The sequence below is a fragment of the Hipposideros armiger genome, unplaced genomic scaffold (genome assembly GCF_001890085.2).
Source record: "Hipposideros armiger isolate ML-2016 unplaced genomic scaffold, ASM189008v1 scaffold_404, whole genome shotgun sequence".
Taxonomy (NCBI): domain Eukaryota; kingdom Metazoa; phylum Chordata; class Mammalia; order Chiroptera; family Hipposideridae; genus Hipposideros; species Hipposideros armiger.
In genome coordinates, this window is record NW_017731754.1 from 936,093 (window position 1) to 955,762 (window position 19,670).

A 19,670-nucleotide genomic window follows, 5' to 3' on the forward strand; every position below is an offset into this window, starting at 1 on the left:
ACATGAAAACTTAAGTGTGAGTGGCATTCAACTTGGCCTACCAATGTATGGAAGGGTCATAATCTTCTCTTTTTTTTTTTTTTATTATAACATGATGGATTCTGTTCTTACTGGGAAGTCAGACTTTTGACAGCTATAATCACCTTAAATTCAGAAGTTAGCCAGCAAAAGAAGACCCTGGGAATCAAACTAGGTCCAACAGAGTTGTACATTTGATTTCTGAGGAGGTTATTAATTTTTAGTTTACATGCATTTGAAAAAATAATACTGGCTTCTATGATAACTAGTACCATTTTGTTGTAGCGTTTTTGCATATGCTTTCTCTTGACCTTCTCTGTGAAGAAGAGATAAATTAGGAGAGTATGGTCCGCATTTCTCTGTGACTCAGAGCAGCTGTGTGATGTGCCTGACGCCACACACCTCTGCAGTGGCAGCCAGGCCTGTGCCTGCTGCTCAGGGGGAGAGCTCGGGTCCACACAGCCCGGCTCCACACTCCTCACCTGTGCATCAGTCTGAAATTTACAGTCTGATGGCCTGAATGGGCTGCATTTATCTCACGTAATGTGAATATTTGTATATTTCTTGCTGTAGAAGTATTAATGTACTTGATAATAGGAGTGTGTGTGATGAAATAGAAACATGTATTCCAAATTGCCTCTTGAAATCCTGAAAATGATGAATTCTAAGGCTCAGCTAGGAGTTCAGGTAATGGGCGGTGGTTCTCTAATGGGTCTTATAATTTCAGTAAGGTGACTTTCTGGGCCTGTAGCAGGTTTGTAAGGGGAGGGCTGCCAGAGATGAGTATGTTGACAGTGGCAGGAAGTGACCTGGCAGCAGCCTGCCAAGCAGGGACAGTGCCGTAACAGAGAAGGAGGAAAGATAAGTGATTGCCGCCTGGGGCCTCTCCAGCAGAGGCCCCTCAGAGCCGTTGGACAGGCCCCCTGCACATTGTGGGGTGTGGGGGTTATCTTGAGCTGTGTGCTGTCAGCTCCTTTTGTCTCTCCGTAGGTGTGTCTGCGTGTTTGTGTGGGTGTCTTATGAGGAACTCTTGGCTATCTCACACAGCCAGATAAACGGTGTGGGCCTGCTTAGCTCTGACCCTGCTGGCAGAGCCACAGGTCGGACGTGCACTGGGCATTTTGTCAGTTCTCTGAGCAGCTGCCCCTTGAGGCTGATCAGCATTTAAGTGCTTGTGTAGAGATGAGGGCTCCCACACTGAAAGTTTATTCCAATTTTGGAAAGATTTTAAAGCAATTTTCTTCCCCTGTGGTTTTTATCTTTAGTGGAAATACTTTTCCACTTGAGTTTCTAGAAAAAAAGATCCTCAGCAGTAATGAAAAATGTAATTCCCCGGTTAGCTGCCTCATCTGTTTTTGTGGCTGTTGTTGACCAAGGGAATAAATATGTGGATTGCGAAGCCTCGGTCAGGCTATGGACTATCTCGCCCTTATTATAAATATCCTGTTTCTAGAAATGCTGGAGCCGAGATGCCGCTTGTGCTCGCATCAAAGAACTCGTGCAGTTCCTTCCTTTGCAATGGCGGCGTCTCAGCTTCACACACTCTGTGTCATGGCATTTCCCCGCCCCCCTGAACCAGTAGCAGGGAGCATTGAGTCTCTGTCTCTCTCTAAGTACAGGGGACTCTCTGGAGGGAGTCAGAGGTCCCAGGTGTCCGGCGGGCCGCCTGCCAGTGCTGTCAGCACAGTATTGGTTCCTTGCAGCCGATGATGATGATTGTCCATCTCTTTTGCAGACAAGCTGCTGTGGGTCACCCAGAGCACCCAGCGGTTTGCAGCTGTGGCAGCAGCCCCTCCCCCCACGGCCCCCCTGGCAGGTGTCTCGGTGCTTACCGGGGCTGGAGAGCAGCGTGAGGATGCTGTGCTTAACCCACGTGGGTTTTTAAGATCCGTGTTCTTCTTCTGAACAGGGAACCCCTGAGCTGCTGAGGACCAGTGAGTGTGACTTTGTGTTCGAGTGGGAGACCCCGCTTGTCTGTCCCGACGAAGTGAAGATGGAGGGCTGCTCTCTGACAGACGAACAGCTGTATTACAGCTTCAACTTGTCCAGCCTTTCGAAAAGCACCTTCAAGGTAACGCCGCTCCCCAGGCCCGGCGATCTCGGGCAGCGGCCTGGATTCCTTCTGCTACCCACTGTGTTCTAGGTAACGCGACGTCTGTGACCACTGCAGGACATGTTGCCACCGAGGCAGTGCATGGAGGGATGGCGGCGGTCTTAGCCCTGTCCTGGGGACGTGGGTCAGCCTGTCGGGGTTCTGGGCTCTGTGGCTAGCCAGCCACAGCTGACGCTTGAGTTGTATGCCCTGGTTCACAGTGTTCTGTTCCTTAGGGCTTTGTGAGGATTAGATGGCCCAGTGATGTCATCAGGGGGACCCTTCCTATCGCAGATGAAGAACAGGAGGTGGCTCGGGACATGCTTGTGACCACGTACTCATAGGGGGCAGGGCCAGGTCTAGTGTAGCTGGCCGAGGCCACGAGGAATGCCACTTCGCATTCAGCCTGGCTCTCAGAGAAACAGGCTGCTCTTTTACTGACCATAGAGGGTGGGTGTAGGGAGCTAGGAGGTCCCCCAGACTTGAGATGTATTTGGGCAAGGGTGGGGTCTTTCTTGCTCACAGTCTGAGTGTCATGGACTATTTGTTACGTCGATGAGGCTGTGGCCATCTCGGGTCACTGCTGGTTGGGGGACCCTAGAACTCTAGGTCTATGATCTAGTCACACATCTGTGGGCCATGCCCACGAGATCCCGGCGCCTCCCCGGGAACAGCAGCTGGTGAGTGGTCAGCTTTGAATCATGTGCCCTGGGTCCTGTAACAGAGACCTGGCCTGGGCACAGGCCCTCCCGACAGGTGCACAGCAGGTGTGAGCCTGCAGAGGCCAGGGCAGGCGAGGAAGGTAAGGTACATGTTTCATCCTGGAGTGTCACTCGGTGCTCATTAACTCCGTCCTCACCACTACCCGTGTTACAGGCGGGGAGACGTGGCTTCAGGAAGGGGGTGAGCAGCCTGAGTTCTCACAGCTGGCTCCCTGCCACAGGCCCCCCATCAGTGCATGCTGCCACCCGGTGGGGGCGGAGGGAGGAAGCAGGCCAGGCCTGGGATGGAACGGGTGTGGGCCCTTCCAGTGGCTGGAGGGAGATGCCCAGAGAGTGGGCAGGGCACCACCCTTCTGACGAAGGCCAGGACAGGAGGGAAGGGAAGTGCGCTCCGAGGCCCCAGTGCATGGCACCAGGTGCAACCCCGCTTTCCTGCACGCGCCACCTCCCTGCGCTGCTGGCTCTCTCCACCTGGAGACCCAGCCACAGCCATGCATGGTGTCGTCTGTCCAGGTGACTCAAGACTCGCGCACCTACAGTGTGGGGGTGTGCACGGCGGCGGCGGGCCTGGACGAAGGCGGCTGTAAGGACGGAGGCGTCTGTCTGCTCTCAGGGAGCAAGGGGGCGTCTTTCGGACGGCTGGCGTCCATGAGACTGGACTACAGGCACCAGGACGAAGCCGTCATTTTAAGTTATGCCAATGGAGACACTTGCCCTCCAGGTGAGTCTTTGCTGCGGGGGGGGGGGGGGGGGGGGTTACATGCTTAGTAAACGTGAAATCAGGCCTGGCTGCGGGAGAAAGATGAGGAGTGACATTACAAATCCCGAGCGCTGCGACCTCGGATTGGACTGTGGGAAGTACGTCCTGACAGCCTGGGGTGGGAGTGCTCAGGCCCTGAAACACAGTCTGGCCTATGAGCCGCCTGTCACACCGGAGGGAGGCCTGGCGGTCCCAAGGGGGGTTCAGGGCGGCCCTCGTAGGGGAGCCTCGCCGGGCGGTTCTGGGTGTCACACTGGGCAAAGCACAGCCTGCGTGTGTTGGCAATGTGGGTCATGCAGATGCTCTTCTTCCCAGAAACCGAGGACGGTGACCCGTGTGTGTTCCCCTTCATATTCAATGGAAAGAGCTACGAGGAGTGTGTTGTGGAGAACAGGGCGAAGCTTTGGTGCGCCACCACCGCAAACTACGACCGAGACCATGAGTGGGGCTTCTGCAAACACTGTGAGTAGGCTGTGCGTCTGGCACAGGCTGGTGAACAGTCCTGTGAAGCTCACATGAGCGCCCCGAGTAATGGCAATAATTGTGTTGCACATCGGTTTTTTTTTTTTGGTTAGGGCTATTTTCTGTAAAGAAAGGACATTTGTCATCGTTCTGTGGGATGTACTGCATAACCGTGTAGGTAGATCACTGCAAGGTCAACACCCACGCGCTGGGGGCCCCCTTACTCGCTCAGAGGGCTTGTGTTCACACACCAGTTTTCAACACTGGTGGTTCAGGTTCATGCCTCAGCGAGATGGTTCCTTGTGCTGGGTCTGCAGGTGGAGGAGGGTAATCGTGATTAGCTCAGGCATCGACTTGCTGCTGTGTGGCAGGCCCAGGCCAGGAGCTGGGGGTGTCGTGGCGAGGCACACTTAGCACCCTTACGCCTGCGATGTTTGGAGACTGGTGACATGAGAGAATCCTACTAGTGTGTGTGGGACCAACTGATGTGAGTTCCCAAGGAAAGCGAGATGAGATAAATGCGTAAAAAATTATTTAATTCTTGTACGTGATCAGGGAACAAAATCATATGTATTAAGGAATTCTAAATGTTACATTTACCCGGGACTACTGTAGTTTTGTTTTGAGGCTTATTGTGACAGGACTTTTCTCCCGGTCTGTTGGATGACATGCCAACATTTTTAGATAATTGTGGGTCTCTTATGGTTACTTTATTTTTTGTTACCATTTGTGCGTTAATCAAATTTGAATACCTGCCATCAGGGAATTGTACTAGTGCTGTGGGGTTATTAAGAAGTAGAGTAAGAGATACTTGGTCTATTTAGGGTTAAGATGTACCTGAATGAAACAAATGAGATCTGGCTGGGGCACCCAGAGAGGGGCAGGCAGTCCCTGTTAAAACAGAGCAGGGCGGGAGGAGGTTGAGAGACAGGCTTTGTGTGGTCTGACCCTTTTCCCGCGTGCTGCTCCCCAGCAAACAGCCACCGGACGTCTGCTATCATCTTTAAGTGTGACGAAGATGCTGACATTGGAAGGCCACAGGTCTTCAGTGAAACTCGTGGGTGTGAGGTGACATTTGAGTGGAAAACAAAAGTGGTCTGCCCTCCAGAAAAGATGGAATGCAAATTCATCCAGAGGCACAAAACCTACGACTTACGGCCGCTGTCCTCTCTCACCGGGTCCTGGTTCTTTGTCCATCAAGGAGCCTCGTGAGTACCTTCACCACTTGCCAGAGATGTCATTCCCTCAGGAAGCGGGGGCCTGCCTTTCTTGATGATAGTGGGTCATGGTGGGTTACCTGTGATTATAAAGTGGGCCTGCCACGTCAGTCTGAAGCGGGGAGGCTTGGATGCCTCTGGCTCCGGGGAGCAGCCCAGAGGTGTCAGGTGTGGTGTAGAAGGCAGTGGTGAGCACAGACAGAGCCTTCAGAACCCGAAGAGGCAGGTGGTCAGCTGTTGGCCTGATCCAATTAATCTCGATTTGATTTATGTTTGTGAGGGGTTGCCGTCCGATGCTGGGTTTCTGGGCCGCGTGTTAATTTCTCTGCCCTCGGGCACAGACTCCTTAGGCTCTGCCAGCTTGGGGTTCATTAATTGTGCCCACAGTTCCATGCGTGAGGTGCCTGCTCTCTGCCAGGCACCCTTAGTCCTTAAGTGTTCGCCTCAGAGCGGGTGTCAACTTGGAGCACTTATGTCACCTTGAGTAAAGTGAACGACTCACCAGGATTTGAGCCGCTGCCTGTCCCAACTTGAAAGCCCCTTGGGACCATACGTCGTCTCAGGATTTGCCCCTGGGTGCCTGGCCGACATGCCCCTTTATCAGTAGACAGCACTCCTTGGTCTCTCTGCAGCTGAAAATGTGTTTCAGTGCTGTAGTCACAGGCGCCGCGGGACCCATGGTTATCGGAACGGTGAAAGGAATCATTCTGGAAGTAATGGAAAGGGCTGTGCCCGAGTGTGTCAGGGCCAACACTGACCTTTCCCCGGCCCCATCCCTTTGTGTCATTTCATAGGTACTACATAAACCTGTGTCAGAAAATCCATAAAGGGCCCCTCGACTGCTCTGACAGAGCCAGCATTTGCAAGAAGAGCACATCTGGGGACGTGCAGGTCCTAGGGCTCGTACACACGCAGAAGCTGGACGTTATAGGTAAGGCCTGGATCCTAGTCACGCGGGTCCAGGTGCCGCGTCTGAGCGGGGAGGGGGGTGTACCCGAATGGCCGGGAGGGGCCAGCATGGCTCTGGGCGAAGCTTTGGGCACCAGTCGCATGACCAGCGCTCAGACATCCTGGCAGCTCCTGGAACAGTCAGACACATGCGACTTTGCATTCCCTGATGACAGCCTCTGAGCATGTGTGTTCAGAGAGTCCAGCTCTCTATGGAACATTCTTTGACCCAGGAGGAAGGCAGACAGTTTAGGGTTCCTCTGAATCCTCGCTCCAGTGGGGGATTGAATGAGTTGGTGCGAGAAAAGCGAACAATCACACAGGAACTTGGTAAAGATAACTCCGGGGTACTTTTTTATAATGCCTTAACCATTTGGGAGGTAATACCGGAGCTCTTTTTAATAGTGTTCATAGAAAATCCACCTTGCAGTGAGTTGTTGAGTGGGAGACCCTACCTTTCATTGTGTAAAGGATGAAAGTCAGCCTCACCTAGTTTAGGAATAGTCGGGTGTGTTGGGGGGACCAGCAGAGAGGAAACATTCACCTTTGCTTGTTAGACGAGAGTGGGGTCCCCGAACTGCCCTGATTGAACCACAGGTGACATGAGTCCACTTGAGGTGTTGACATGGAGAAAGGGGATTCCGAGGGAACCACTGTCACCTTTGATGAAAGTCAAACCAGATTCTGCAGGTTGGGGAGGGGGGAATCGCCCCCTAGGTAGGAGTGTCTAGTGCTCTCGGCCCACAATTTGCCCTCCTTTGGAGGTTTTAGCTGTTGCTGCCATGTCCACCCGCTCACAGAGGGCTTGGGGCTGGAGGACAGCTCCTCCCCGGCCATCTCGTGGTCACGTGTGGCTGTTGGACCAGTCTTGTCTTTGGCTTCCCAAAGCCAGCTGAGAAAGACTGGGCTATATAAGGCTTCACGGGAAGTCTAGCCAGCAGTAACTTCCTGGTCCCCAACACACCAGGGGACATCTTGCTCTTTAGCCCCAAGAGGACAGCCATCTAAGGACAATCACAGTGACCCCCATGTTGTTTAGGGGTGCACCACTATGGGGGTGGAGAGCTGGACTCTGTCCCAGGATTGAGCGTGTATGTGCTCTGTGTTTTGTGTGTGTGTAATTCTCAGCAGCCTCACGGGGTGAGCGTCAGAGCCCACTGCACGGTGTGGGCCGCTGAGGTGTGGAACCATGAGTGTATAGCCCAGCAAGTGTGGGGCGTCTGCATTAAGGCTGATGCTTGTTTGGTTCCATACTGCAGCCATTTAAGAATTTCTCCTTAAAGTAACGGAACTCTTTCTTCCAAAATTTTACACAGAAGCCCGATATTTAAAACAATTCACCCGCGGCTCAGCTTAGAATTTGGGCGGGACTGAGGGCCTGGGCCTCACCAGCACCCGTCGGGGCTCAGCAGCCCTGGTATCGCGGGCCTTGTCCCGTGCAGAGCCCCCGGGAAGCTGGCACCGCAGCCCCTACTGTTGGCTCTGCATCTCCTGCCTCGGGCGTGCCTGTGTGAGAGCCAGTGGACTCAGGACAGCACCAGGTCGCCACTCGCAGTAGCTTAGCTTAGCACCTGCGCGAGAGGTAACCTGGTTCTCACCTTTCTTGTAGACCCTGCAGGTAGGCGTCGAAGCGGTTTCTTTCACTGCGTTATTTTCAGAAGCAGAAAAAGCTCAAGGCGAAGCCAGAAGACGTGAGAACAGCAGACTTGTCCTGTCTGGCTTTTCTCTCTGTAGGGTGCAGGTGTGGCACCTGCCCTGCGATTACCGGGGGGCCCAGATGAAGGGATGTGTTGGGAAGGCACCTGACATGACACAGAAATTGTACAGAATTGGTGCAGCGCTGACAGCTGCTGTTAGTTGAGGTCCTGCGCTGTGTACACACATGTGCAGCGCTTCCCACACTCCTTGGAACCGGCACACTGCGGGGAGTGTCCCCGTGACACACGCGAGGAGGCTGAGGCTCTGAAGGCCACAGCCGGAGTCGTGAAACTAGTGAGCGGGAGGCTGGGGTTTGAACCCGGGTCTCCTCCTGCCGTGTGAGTGGTGGTGCGGCCAGGAGGCCGTCACCGGGCTCTGCCCAGGGGCTGGGAACCTGGGCGATAAGTTTTCAGAAAGCCAGACATCTCTTCTGTCCTGGTTCTTAGTATAGATTTTCACTTCTGACAGTGAAGGCGTTTATAATGCACTAGAAATAAAGTCCGTCCCATCATTTGTGTATTTCAGATGACAAAGTCATCGTAACTTATTCAAAAGGTGATCAGTGTGGTAAAAATAAGACTATATCCACCGTCATTGAATTGACCTGTGCGAAGACGGAGGGCAGGCCTTCATTTGAGAGGTGAGCGTGTGGGGACCTCCCAGGGGGGCCATGGAGACAGGGTACCGGGAGCTCTTTGGAATTTCTCTACGTGGGTTTCACTTGTGGGGCTGTGAAGGTGTGAGCGGGGAGAAGGTGGGCACAGCAGGGAGGGGACTGGCTGCTGAGCGTTAGGGCCTGGGCTGGGCGCCAGGGCTGCTGGTCGGCCTGTAGTGTGCAGGGCTGCTCCACCCAGGAAAACGTGCCCGGACACACGGTTACTAGACCGAAGCCACCAAGTAAGGCGGTATTTAACTGGCTTTCGTCTTTGAATGTCCTAGAACCAAAAGGGCGTTAATTGGTGCCAGTCAAGGCCAGTGTTCAGGTGGCCTGTCTGGGCCCCACCAACGGGTGGGACCTGTACCTGGTACGCTTTGGGAATATACTAGAATTCTCCAGGCAGCTCCACATCTGCTGGGGGGAGTTTGGCCAGCAGAGGGAGCATGTGAGCTGCTGTTGGTGATGACGTGATTCCTCCCAGAAGCTGGGCTTGGACAAGGGGAGACCCAGGAATTGTCCAAGGGTTTGATGAAGCCACGAGCCTAAAAAGCTTGTCAAATAAAAATTCAGAAATCTAAGAGCAAATTTTTTTCAGCTTTTAGACATTGCAGTTTCTAACTTTAGAAAAACTGTATGAAGCCCTTGCCTACTTTTTCACATTGCTGATGTGCTAGACGGTCTTGAGGGAAGTAAATAAAATAGCCATGATGGCCCAGAGCTGCTGCCCGTTACGGGAGGGACAGGGGAGGGCTCAGCGGTTGGGGGGCTCTGTGGGGCCCTGGGCTTCACAAGGAATTGGGCGCAAGGCTGTGTGCTGCAGGCCCTCACGCAGCAGTGTCTTGCTGGGTGTGACCGCACCCCTGCCACCGCCTCCAGGTTTGACGCTGACAGCTGCACTTATTACTTGGGCTGGGACTCGCGGGCTGCCTGCGCCGTGAAACCGCAGGAGGTACAGATGGTGAACGGGACCATCACCAACCCTCTCAATGGCAAGAGCGTCAGCCTCGGAGACATTTATTTTAAGTAAGTGAAACGTTTTCTTTTGAGCACAGCCATGTATTAAAAAATAAAGCAGTAATTCAGATCTTGCCCTAGTGGGGAATGCTGCAATAAATAGGCTGTGTGTCTTAGTTACTGTTTCCAGGTAGTCATCATAGTTTGCTTAAACCAAGGGAGAACTATTACTCAACTATTGAGTTTTAACACCAAAAATGGTGAATTTTCTCGAGTGTAAAAATAAAGTTGCCCAGTTCTCCCTCGCTTTATGATAAGCCAAGGGGTCGAAGCCCAAACCTTCTGAAACAGTTTTTGATCAGGAATCTGTGGGCTTTTCAGCTTGTGAAAAGAAAGTCAGTGGCTTGGCGTTGTCATTGGGCGATTCTTGGGGTCCTGTGGCCAAGGTGACTGGCCTTGTCTGCTGGCTGTGCCTGGGGCAGGGGCAGGGCAGGGCAGGGTGGGCTGTTGGAGGAGGGCGCAGCTGCTCAAAACGCAGAGCATGGAGCAGTAGGATGACGGGGATGGTGCCTGCCAGAGTCTTTGTGGGCTCGTGGACGTGCCACCCAGGCTGGGAACACAGGACAGCAGCGTCCTGCAGCCCTGTGGTTGTCCCTAGGACTTTGGGTCTGTAATGAATGGTTTTCTTAAAGGGCTGCCCTAGTCACTGCCATCTTTTCTGTCTCTTCAGGCTGTTTAGTGCCTCTGGGGACATGAGAACAAATGGGGACAAGTACCTGTATGAAATCCAGCTTTCTTCTATCACAAACTCCAAAAATCCGGCTTGCTCTGGGGCCAACGTATGCCAGGTTAAACCAAATGACCAGCATTTCAGCAGGAAAGTCGGAACTTCTGATAAAACCAAATACTACGTCCAAGGTAATTTCGTTTTCCCATTATTGTTCCATAGTTAACTTCCTCGAAGGAAAAGCTTTAAAATTTTGGTGAACCAACCCTCTTCAGTTGAAATCTCAGGCACATTTTAAAGCAAAAGCCCTGGTCTGATTCTGTCTTGATATGCATTCGTCAAAATGGATTGAGCAGCCTGAGCTTCGGGGCTGCCCTCGGTGGGCATGTCTGCCTCCTGCACTAAACTCCCGGGGCTTCTGGCTGCGCAGGTGTGAGCTGCCTACAGAGTCTGGAGGAGGCTGAGTGCACACAAGGCTCCCTCACTTCTGACACCACCTGCAAGCCTGGGGGGCTTCCATCGCCACCCTCAGGTCCGATAATTCACTAGAAGGACTCACGAGAGCTCACTGAGAGCTGTTACAGTCACAATGATAGTTTATTACAGCAAAAGGACCTAGATTAAATCAGCCAAGGGGAGAAGCATGGAGGGCAGGATTCAGGAGGGAACCAGGTGCTCCACTGTTCTCCTGTGGAGTCGGGGTACGATGCAGTCCCAGTGTCAGTGTGACAACATGCTTGGAATATCGCTAACCAGGGGAGCTCAGTGCCCCTTGGTGGCCAGGGCTTTTATTGGGGCTCCATTGCATAGGCTTGGGTGGTTGGCTGGTTGGCTGACTGGCTTGCTGGTGAATTGGTTGCTTGTCTGGTTGGCTGATTGTTTGGTTGGTTGACTGGTTGGCTGGTTGATGGGTTGGTTGATTGTTTGGCTGGTTGGTTGGTTGGCTGGTTGCTTGGTTGCTTGGTTGGTTGGCTGATTGGTTGATTGATTGTTTGGCGAGTTGATTGGTTGATCACTTTCTCAGACCTTTCTGGGCAAGGTCTTTCCTTCACGCTGACTTAAGGCAGGGGCTCCATAATATGTGTTAAGTGGCCTGTGAACAAGAGCAGACGGGACATTTAATGAAGGACCCTTATGCCTGATTTTAAGTCTATGTGAACTTTTTACAGACTCTGAAAAGATAAACTCAGCTTGTCCTTGAAACATCGATGATAATGTTGCTGTGGTTGTGTGTGCGCCTTTCTTTCTGACAGATGGTGATTTAGATGTGGTGTTTACCTCATCCTCTAAATGTGGACAAGATAAGACAAAATCTGTCTCTTCCACCATCTTCTTCCGCTGCGACCCTTTGGTGAAAGATGGGATCCCTGAGTTCAGCCACGAGACTGCTGACTGCCAGTACCTCTTCTCCTGGTACACCTCTGCCGTGTGTCCCCTGAGGTAAGTGCAGTGTCCTGGGGTTGGCCGGAGCTGGCTGCCAGTCACTTACCTCTTTGGATGGATGCACACTTAACCAATTGTACCCTCACCTCCTCTCTCACAACTTAGCTCAAGCATAAGTTCATATGTTTCTCCCAGTGTTTTATTATGGAAAGTTTTTTTTTTTTAAAGATTTTTATTGGGGAATTGGGGGGATGGCAACAGCACTGGGGAATTGGGGGAAGGGGAACAGACAAGTTGCTGTCGTTTTGTTCTTCAGTCTAGTTGTGGAGGACGTTGCTTCACTGGCTCAAGTTGGCACCATCATTGCGCTCTTCCCGGGCAAGGCAGATCAGTCGCCGGCTTCTGGACGGCCGCTCACTGCGGCTGCTGGCTGCTCACGCTGGCTGCTGGCTACATACGGTAGCCCATGGCAAGCCACTGCCACAGGGGCTGCAGCCTACGCTGTTGCCAGCGACTCAGGGCAGCCCAGCTCCAGGTTGAGCTGTTGTTCAGCATCTTAGCTGCAGAGGGCAGTGTCACTGGCCCTCATATGTGGGGTCCGAACTGGGGCCCTCTGGCGTCCCAAGCCAGCTCTTAACCATCGCGCCACTTGGCCGGCCCTGTGGAAAGTTTTTTATGGAAAAATGTTTATTATAGAAAGCCTCAAAGGACCAGAACCTTTTCAGACCTGTCAGCCATATCTCTCTTGTGCTTTAGACTTCCCATGAATGAAATAGAAGTGTAGCCAGGAAAGGTGTTTTTTTATGGAAAGTTTTCAAACATACGCAAAATCCAGGGAAGTGATAGAAGTAACCCCACATAGCCTGTACCCAGCTTCAGCAGTTCCCCGTGTCGTGCCCTCTTGGTCCACTCCACATCACAACCCTGTCACTCCCAGGGGCATCGGCCATCTGCCTTTGTGCACCCCGGGCCTCGAGTGCCTCTCCCTTTCCTTACATCTTCCTCAGCTGATGTTTCCCTCAGTGGCTCCTGGGAGGTGGAGGCGACGCCCCATCTTCTTCCGAGCACATCTTTTCTTTGTGTTCTAGTACAAATTATGTGGTAAACGTCACTTTACTTCAGTGAAGCACTTGTACGTTTGCATAAACGGAAACGTGGGCTGCAGATCTTGAGAGTCAGCTGTAGGCCAGGTTTTCATGGGGTGTATGTATACGTTTCTGCTCTGACGCCTTTCTGGTGAGAAAAGGGCGATCACAGCCTCCATGTGGCCTCGGGGGACCTGCTCTTCTCAGTCCCACAGCTTTTGTTCCTTGGCCCAGTGACACTATCATATTTAGAGCCCCTCACCCAAAACAAAATGTTATAAATTGCTTTCCTCTTGGATTTGTTTTCTTCCTGTTTCATCCAGGCCACCATCTTACAGAAGCTTTGCATTCTGTGTCCTGAGACTTTAAGGTCCATGTTCCTTAATCTCCTGAAAAAGGGATCTTAACAGTCAGCAGAAAACGGTGGTAGGGACAATGCAGGGAGATTCCAGACCATCTAGATGTTAAATCAGTTTGGTTTTTACTTTCTATGGGTGCTAGCCCAGGGGGGGAAAAAAAAAAAAAGTCAGCTTTGTCCTAAACTTTCTCGGAACATGGATGTAAGGCAAGCCTCGACAAACTTCTAAATGTTGGTGCCTTATAAATAACATACATGATGCAATTAAGTTAGGAACCAAACAAGAAATTAAGTGAAAAAGAGAAATACATTTGGAAACTAAAACACCTTTTTTTTTAAAAAAAAATTTTTATTAGGGAATTAGGGGATGGGAACAGCGTTGGGGAATTGGGGGAAGGGGAACAGACAAGTTGCTGTCGTTCTGTTCTTCAGTCTAGTTGTGGAGGACGTTGCTTCACTGGCCCAAGTTGGCTCCATCATTGCGCTCTTCCCGGGCGAGGCAGATCGGTCGCCGGCTTCTGGACAGCTGCTCACTGCGGCTGCTGGCCGCTCACGCTGGCTGCTGGCTACACACGGTAGCTTATGGCAGCCCACTGCAGCAGTGGTTGCAGCCTACCCGCTGCCGGTGGCGACTCACGGCAGCCCAGCTCCAGGTTGAGCTGTTGTTCAGCATTTTAGCTGTGGAGGGCAGTGTCACTGGCCCTCATGTGGGATCTAAACCAGGGCTTTCTGGCATCCCAAGCCAGCTCTTAACCACCCTGCCACTCAGCTGACCCTAAAACACTTTTAAATAATTCATGTGGAAATAATTTTAAATAATTCAAAGGTGGAAATGAAAACATACTTAGAACTGAGTGCTAAGGAGCACGTCCCATCAAACACTGGCTTGTCTGAAGTGTCCCTGAGTGTCCTGGCTGGTTCTGCCTCAGCTGGTTCCTGGCTTTGGGGGCAGAGCGCCCACATGTGTCTGTTGTGTAGACAGTAACAGACGCATCCACGCTGGAACTTAACTCCGCCCTCTGAGGGTTTGGAGCCCAGACTGTTTGCCTCAGGCCGAGTTTTGATTAGAGCAGTTATCTTGAGGTCAAGTCATTGGCTGCCCTCTGACCCAATTATTTGAATTAAATATTTTTCTGAATGAATAGCCAGTGTCTTCAGCACCCAGCTTCAGTACGTGCGTGTGGCTTCCCTTATCCCAAACTGTCCGGATCCCGCCGCCGTCCGCCTTCTTGGGATGGGGGAGGATTTCTGCCCGGCGGTTCTGTTACTGGAGGTCTGGTGACCCTGAATGACAGGGCCAGAAAGACTACAAGTGTCAAGTCATTACTCAGATGTCTAGTTCTCTGAGCAAGAAGGGAAGTCAGTGAAGATGTTTCTAATGTTTTATTAGTTCTTGTGCTTGAATGTTTAATATGGAAATACACTGCTTTTCCTCACACGTGGGTGGGAATTGTGAAAACTTAGCTGATTGAACAGCTACTGTGTTTGTCACTAGCCCTGCCTCCTGGGTCTTAACAGGCCTGGATAGAGAATGGCTCGATGAGGTGTCTGTGCTGTGCCCGGCAGTGGCCTATATAGTCCCCTGACCCCTGTGAAGCACTGAGCCTATGTCCCATGATGGGATATTGGGAGGGAGAGGCTGTTACTCGGCTACCATCACTTTCTTCCCAGAGAACAGGGCTGTGAGTGATCCTGGGAGATGAGTGCGGCCAGCTTGTCCCACTAGGTCTTTGCTTCATTAGCGCCTCTGTGTCCTGAGAGCCCTGCAGAGGGACAAGCAGGGACAGAGAAGTGTGTTCCTTAAAGCTCGGCTTCTCTTGTTCCCTTAATAATGGTCCAGGTGGCTCGAGGCCGTGTCTCCCCGCCTGTTTTCTGATCCTCCTGCCTAAACTCCTTATCAGAAGAGTTGACCAACGCTGGTCCCCTTGTCGGGCAGCTTGGGTTACGGTGTGGCCTTTGTACAGTCAGGCCCCTCCCTGAGTTGGGGAGCGCTGGCGTCTTTGCTGTGGCGGCAGTGTCCCCGAGTGATGTGGCTTCTTTCCAGGATGGGCTTAGACGACGACAGCGCTGGAGAGGACACGCCGGAGCACAAGGGGCTCTCGGAGAGGACCCAGGCCGTGGGGGCGGTCCTCAGCCTGCTGCTGGTGGCGCTCACCGGCTGTCTGCTGACACTGCTGCTCTACAAAAAGGAAAGACGGTGAGGACAGGGAAGCGGGTGGGCCGCCCGCCAGGGCTGCAAAGGCGCGTCCTGGGCTCGGTTCACTCATTTGTTTTTGAGCCCAACAGCCACCAGACTCCTGAGGTTCCAAATGAAAACTACGGCAGTGGTCCCCAGATGTGTTTTATATTGTATGTGTCTGCATTTCTATGACAAGCTGTCCCGTTTGACCAGAGCCTTGAAACCTATCCCAGGTGCTCGAGTTGGGTTTTGCCGCTCATGTCACATGGCGGACGCTTTGCGGGCTCTTGGCCTGGCTCACCATTACAGGACATTGGTCTGGATGTATCCAAAGATGGACAGAAAAGTAAACACCACCTGTCGTGAGCAGGCTTCCCATGTAGTCTCAGCACAGCCTTGGTGTTCAGGAAGGTGTGGTCTCCTGGCATTCACACCTGGAAAAGCAGAAGCACCAGTGTCCAATATCTGGCACTAGAGCCGCTACACCACTGAGAGGTGGAGCAGGATTTGAGTCCCGTTCTGTCTGATTCTAAAGTGTCTTCGCCTCTGCAATGGCTCCTAACCCCGCCACCGTGGGCGGGTTGCTGGTGGGGGGCACAGCCGTCTCTGTTAGCCGGCACTTGAGGGGCCACAGCTGGGAGCGGCTGGCCAGCGGGACCCTGCTCTGCCGGTTCCAACTAGATTGCCCGTGGTTGGTCTCTTACAGGGAAATGGTGATGAGTAAGCTAGCCAGCTGCTGCAGACCAAGTGCAAACGTGTCCTACAAATACTCAAAGGTAATTCCCTGCCGCCTCCCCTCCCCCCACAGTAGCGCCCGGTGGATATTGTCACAATGGCAGTCAGTGACGAGAAGAGAAATGTCATCCCAGGCACTTTGAAAGAGACGGGGGGAAACATTATCACCCATTGCTTTTAACCCAAACACATTTTTGCCTTTTTTTCACTCAAGTTTTTGTTACTGTGCTTGCAGCTGATTTCCTTAGAGCACTTCATATTTGGTTGGCTCCTACTTTTTCGGCCACATGTATATGTATTCTAAAAAAAATATACAAACGTGCTAATGAAAATTTTGGTGCATCTGGCATTTGGATGGTTTTCTTCAGATACATTTCCAGAAAAGAGGCATTATTTGGACCGCAGGGCATATTGCTATTTGCTGCCTAAGTGCTTTCTAAAAGGCCGGCCTCAGGTGGACTCCTCTTCCTGACGCATGTCCCCTCCCCGCCAGGGCCCCCGGCCCTGTACGTGACCGGAGGGGCCCAGACTCGCTGCCCGCTTTCCTGCCCCGCGTGACACTGTCTGCCTTGGTTGAGCCTTAGCAGGAGCTGGTAGTGCAGCCCTTGCCTTCCTCTCCCAGGGGGACCCGGGGCCGTGGCGGCTGTGGTGGGCAGGGCAAGAGGGCCCCCGACTCAGGTGGGTCATGGGAGGAGGGTGGTGACGGAGGAGCAGCACTGGGTCTTGGATGGGCCCCATGGGCTGTGCTTCGCCCCCGGCAGGTCAACAAGGAGGAAGAGGCGGATGAGAACGAGACCGAGTGGCTGATGGAAGAGGTCCAGGCGCCGGCCCCGAGGCCCCGGAAGGAAGGGCAGGAAAACGGCCACATCACCACCAAGTCCGTGAAGGCCGAAGCCCTCACCTCCCTGCACGGGGATGACCAGGACAGTGAGGACGAGGTCCTGACCATCCCGGAGGTGCGCGTGCACTCGGGCAGAGGGACTGGGGCCGAAGGCGCGGGCCAAGTGAGACACCCACCGAGGAAGATGCCCCGGGAACGGGCGGACGACAGGGCAGGGCTGGTGAGAGGCGGGAAGGCGAGCCGGGGCGCGCCCAGGCCTGCAGCGCCGAAGCCCGTGGACTCGGGCAGCCTGGCGTCCTTCCACGACGACAGCGACGAGGACCTCTTGCACATCTGAACTCCCGGTGCCTACAAGGGGACGTGGGTCGGTGGTATAGCCAGGCACCTCCAACCAAATAAGACTTCAACTCGATGATGCTTCTATCATTTTTGCCTTTAACAAAAACTGTTTCAAAAGGGAAAAGTTTTTGTGATGGGGGAGAGGGTGAGGAGGTCAGGCACCGCTCATCCGTGATTGATCACAGTCATTGGAATGGGGCATCACTCCAGTTGCCAAAGGGCGGTGTCAGGGGCCCCGGGTTTTGTCCCAAGTCCTCATTTAAAAGCATGGCTGCTGTGCGCTTCATAATACGCGCCAGGGCCAGCTGCATCTGGGAACCGAGGGCTGTATTTGAGAAAAACCCTTGCTGCTTTAGGCCCTATAGGGTATTTGACCATTATATTTTAGCATTTAATTCTCTCCTCCTATTTATTGACTTTGACAATTACTCAGGTTTGCAAAAAAAGAAAAAAAAAACAGAAAAAAAAAACAAACAAACCACCCAACAGCTTCTTCCTGTAGGCAGAGGATAATGTACTAGCTCATCTGTTGTCAGAGGGAAGCTGTCGGTGTACTGGGTTGGTTTCATACGAGATTTTGAACTAGTCAATCATGTATCCTCTAAGTTAGAATAATCCATTCTGTCTCCTTTCCTCTTGGCTTTCTGTTTCTGAAGGGCACGCACACGTGCACGCACATGCACGCACGGGGTCCCTGAGTGCCTAGGCTTCCGAGGGTCTGCCTGTTCTACGCCTCCAGTCAGGGACGGCTGCGGCTTTTTGCATGACATCCTTAATCCTAGGTGCACAGAGAACATTATCCAGTATTTCTTTCACCGGCTGGTGAATTCCAACAACCCACCCAAAGATTGATTTTGTGTGTGTGTGTGAGAATGGAGTTGAGATGTCAGAGAATATAACCTTTTTTCCAGATTTGGGGTATAGGTCTCACCTCTTCAGGTTCTCATGATACCACCTTTACTGTGCTTATTTTTTTAAGAAAAAAAAAAAAAGTCTTGATCAACCATTTGACCTATAAGAAGCCTTAATTTGCACAGTGCGTGACTTAATGGAAATTGCATGAAAGCCGATGGGCTGGAATCTCGCCCTAGTGTTGCACTTGGACTCTAGCTGCAGGGCGGCCGAGGTCGGGCCTCAGGGCTGCAGACGGGGCAGCTCGGCTGTCTCTCCCCACTGCGGGCTCCTTTCTTGAAGTGTTTAATGAATGACTTTTCTCTTATTCTAGAATTGTACATAGACTCAGCGGTCATCGTATACTGAAAAGCAAACCGCTCTACAGAATTCCTTGGTTTGTACTCAGTGTGGCTGGCTCATTTGATTTCAACATGAGTGTATTTTTAAAAATTGATTTCTTTCCTCATTTTTTTTCCAATCAAATTTACTGTAATATAAAGTATTCAACAATTTCAATAAAAGATAAATTATTAACTGGGTGTTACTGCTTTTCCCCCTGGAGAGTGAAATGTGCCCGAGCTCCTTGCCAGTCCGGCCGCCCATCTGTTCTCCTGTGAAGTTGCAGACGTTTGCGTTTTCCCTGCGAGCGTCCCAGCCCATCCTCCCCAGCATCACTCTGTCTTCTCGCTGGAAGCTTTCCCCTGTGTAGCTGCGTGCTCGAGCCCCACCTCGCCTCGTCTCAGCGTCACCTACATCTGCTTTTTTCCCTTTTTCCAAGAAAGCAGACTCAAAGTTCCCTGTTTACCAAAGCGACCACTGTGAGTGCAGATTCCGACGACACCGTGAAGCCCGTGCTGTGCAGCCTAGTGTCATGTGGGGCGTTGTCTCTTGTACAGAGTCCGAGTTTTCCATCTGAAATGACTGACGAGTCATGAGAGCTTCCTAGGTGTTCACACAAAAGCAGACAGAAGGAAGTTATCACAACATGAAACAACTTCTCAGAGTCCGCATCCTTCCCTTCATCTCACTGTCTAATTATCCAGTTGGAGTTACTATTTTTTAGGATTTTACAACATCTTCCCTGACAGATACTCTGGGGTCTTCTAAAGGTTTACATTATGACCCAAGAGTTGCTGGGCCCCGGGTATTGTGTACAGGGGCCTGTTCTCCAAGCCGCCCCCTTCTCACCAAGACACAGGAAGCTCGCTAGGTCAGGAGGGGCGCTCGCAGGGGGCTGTGGTGTATGGCAGGCACTTGACGCTTCCTAAGCGTAATAGATAACCTAGATTACCTAGGTAACTTACACAATCTCACCCTTAAGCTCCAGAACACAAAATAACTGTCCTTGCCAGCTGTTGTTACAGGTAGTTTTAGGAAAACATGCAAGAACAGCAAATGGGAGTTAGCACCTGATCAGAGAAATGATTTTATGGATGAGTAAACTTTGCTTTTTCGCTTCCTTTTTACGAACTTTTTGAGACTGTCCTCTGAATAGCAGAGAATAAGTGGGGCATAAGGATGACACAGGCAAACCCTGTGCCAAAGAAATCAAGGAAAGAGGAAACCTGGCTCACACGAACACTGAAAAGGCGTTCGAAAC

At 52.1% G+C, this 19,670-nt stretch overlaps 1 protein-coding gene across 1 annotated transcript in view; it reads left to right on the forward strand.

Annotated features, from left to right (window-relative positions):
- IGF2R (insulin like growth factor 2 receptor) overlaps nt 1-18,604 on the forward strand; it is an 85,776-nt gene extending 67,172 nt beyond the window's left edge. The window contains exons 36-47 of the mRNA XM_019663767.1: nt 1,928-2,089; nt 3,346-3,553; nt 3,908-4,054; nt 5,028-5,262; nt 6,066-6,202; nt 8,443-8,557; nt 9,452-9,598; nt 10,260-10,447; nt 11,510-11,696; nt 15,127-15,279; nt 15,968-16,037; nt 16,758-18,604. Of these exons, the coding sequence (XP_019519312.1) occupies nt 1,928-2,089; nt 3,346-3,553; nt 3,908-4,054; nt 5,028-5,262; nt 6,066-6,202; nt 8,443-8,557; nt 9,452-9,598; nt 10,260-10,447; nt 11,510-11,696; nt 15,127-15,279; nt 15,968-16,037; nt 16,758-17,174 (2,166 nt within the window). The 3' untranslated portion in view covers nt 17,175-18,604. The remainder of the gene's footprint in view (nt 1-1,927; nt 2,090-3,345; nt 3,554-3,907; nt 4,055-5,027; nt 5,263-6,065; nt 6,203-8,442; nt 8,558-9,451; nt 9,599-10,259; nt 10,448-11,509; nt 11,697-15,126; nt 15,280-15,967; nt 16,038-16,757) is intronic.
- Nucleotides 18,605-19,670: the final 1,066 nt, after the last annotated feature.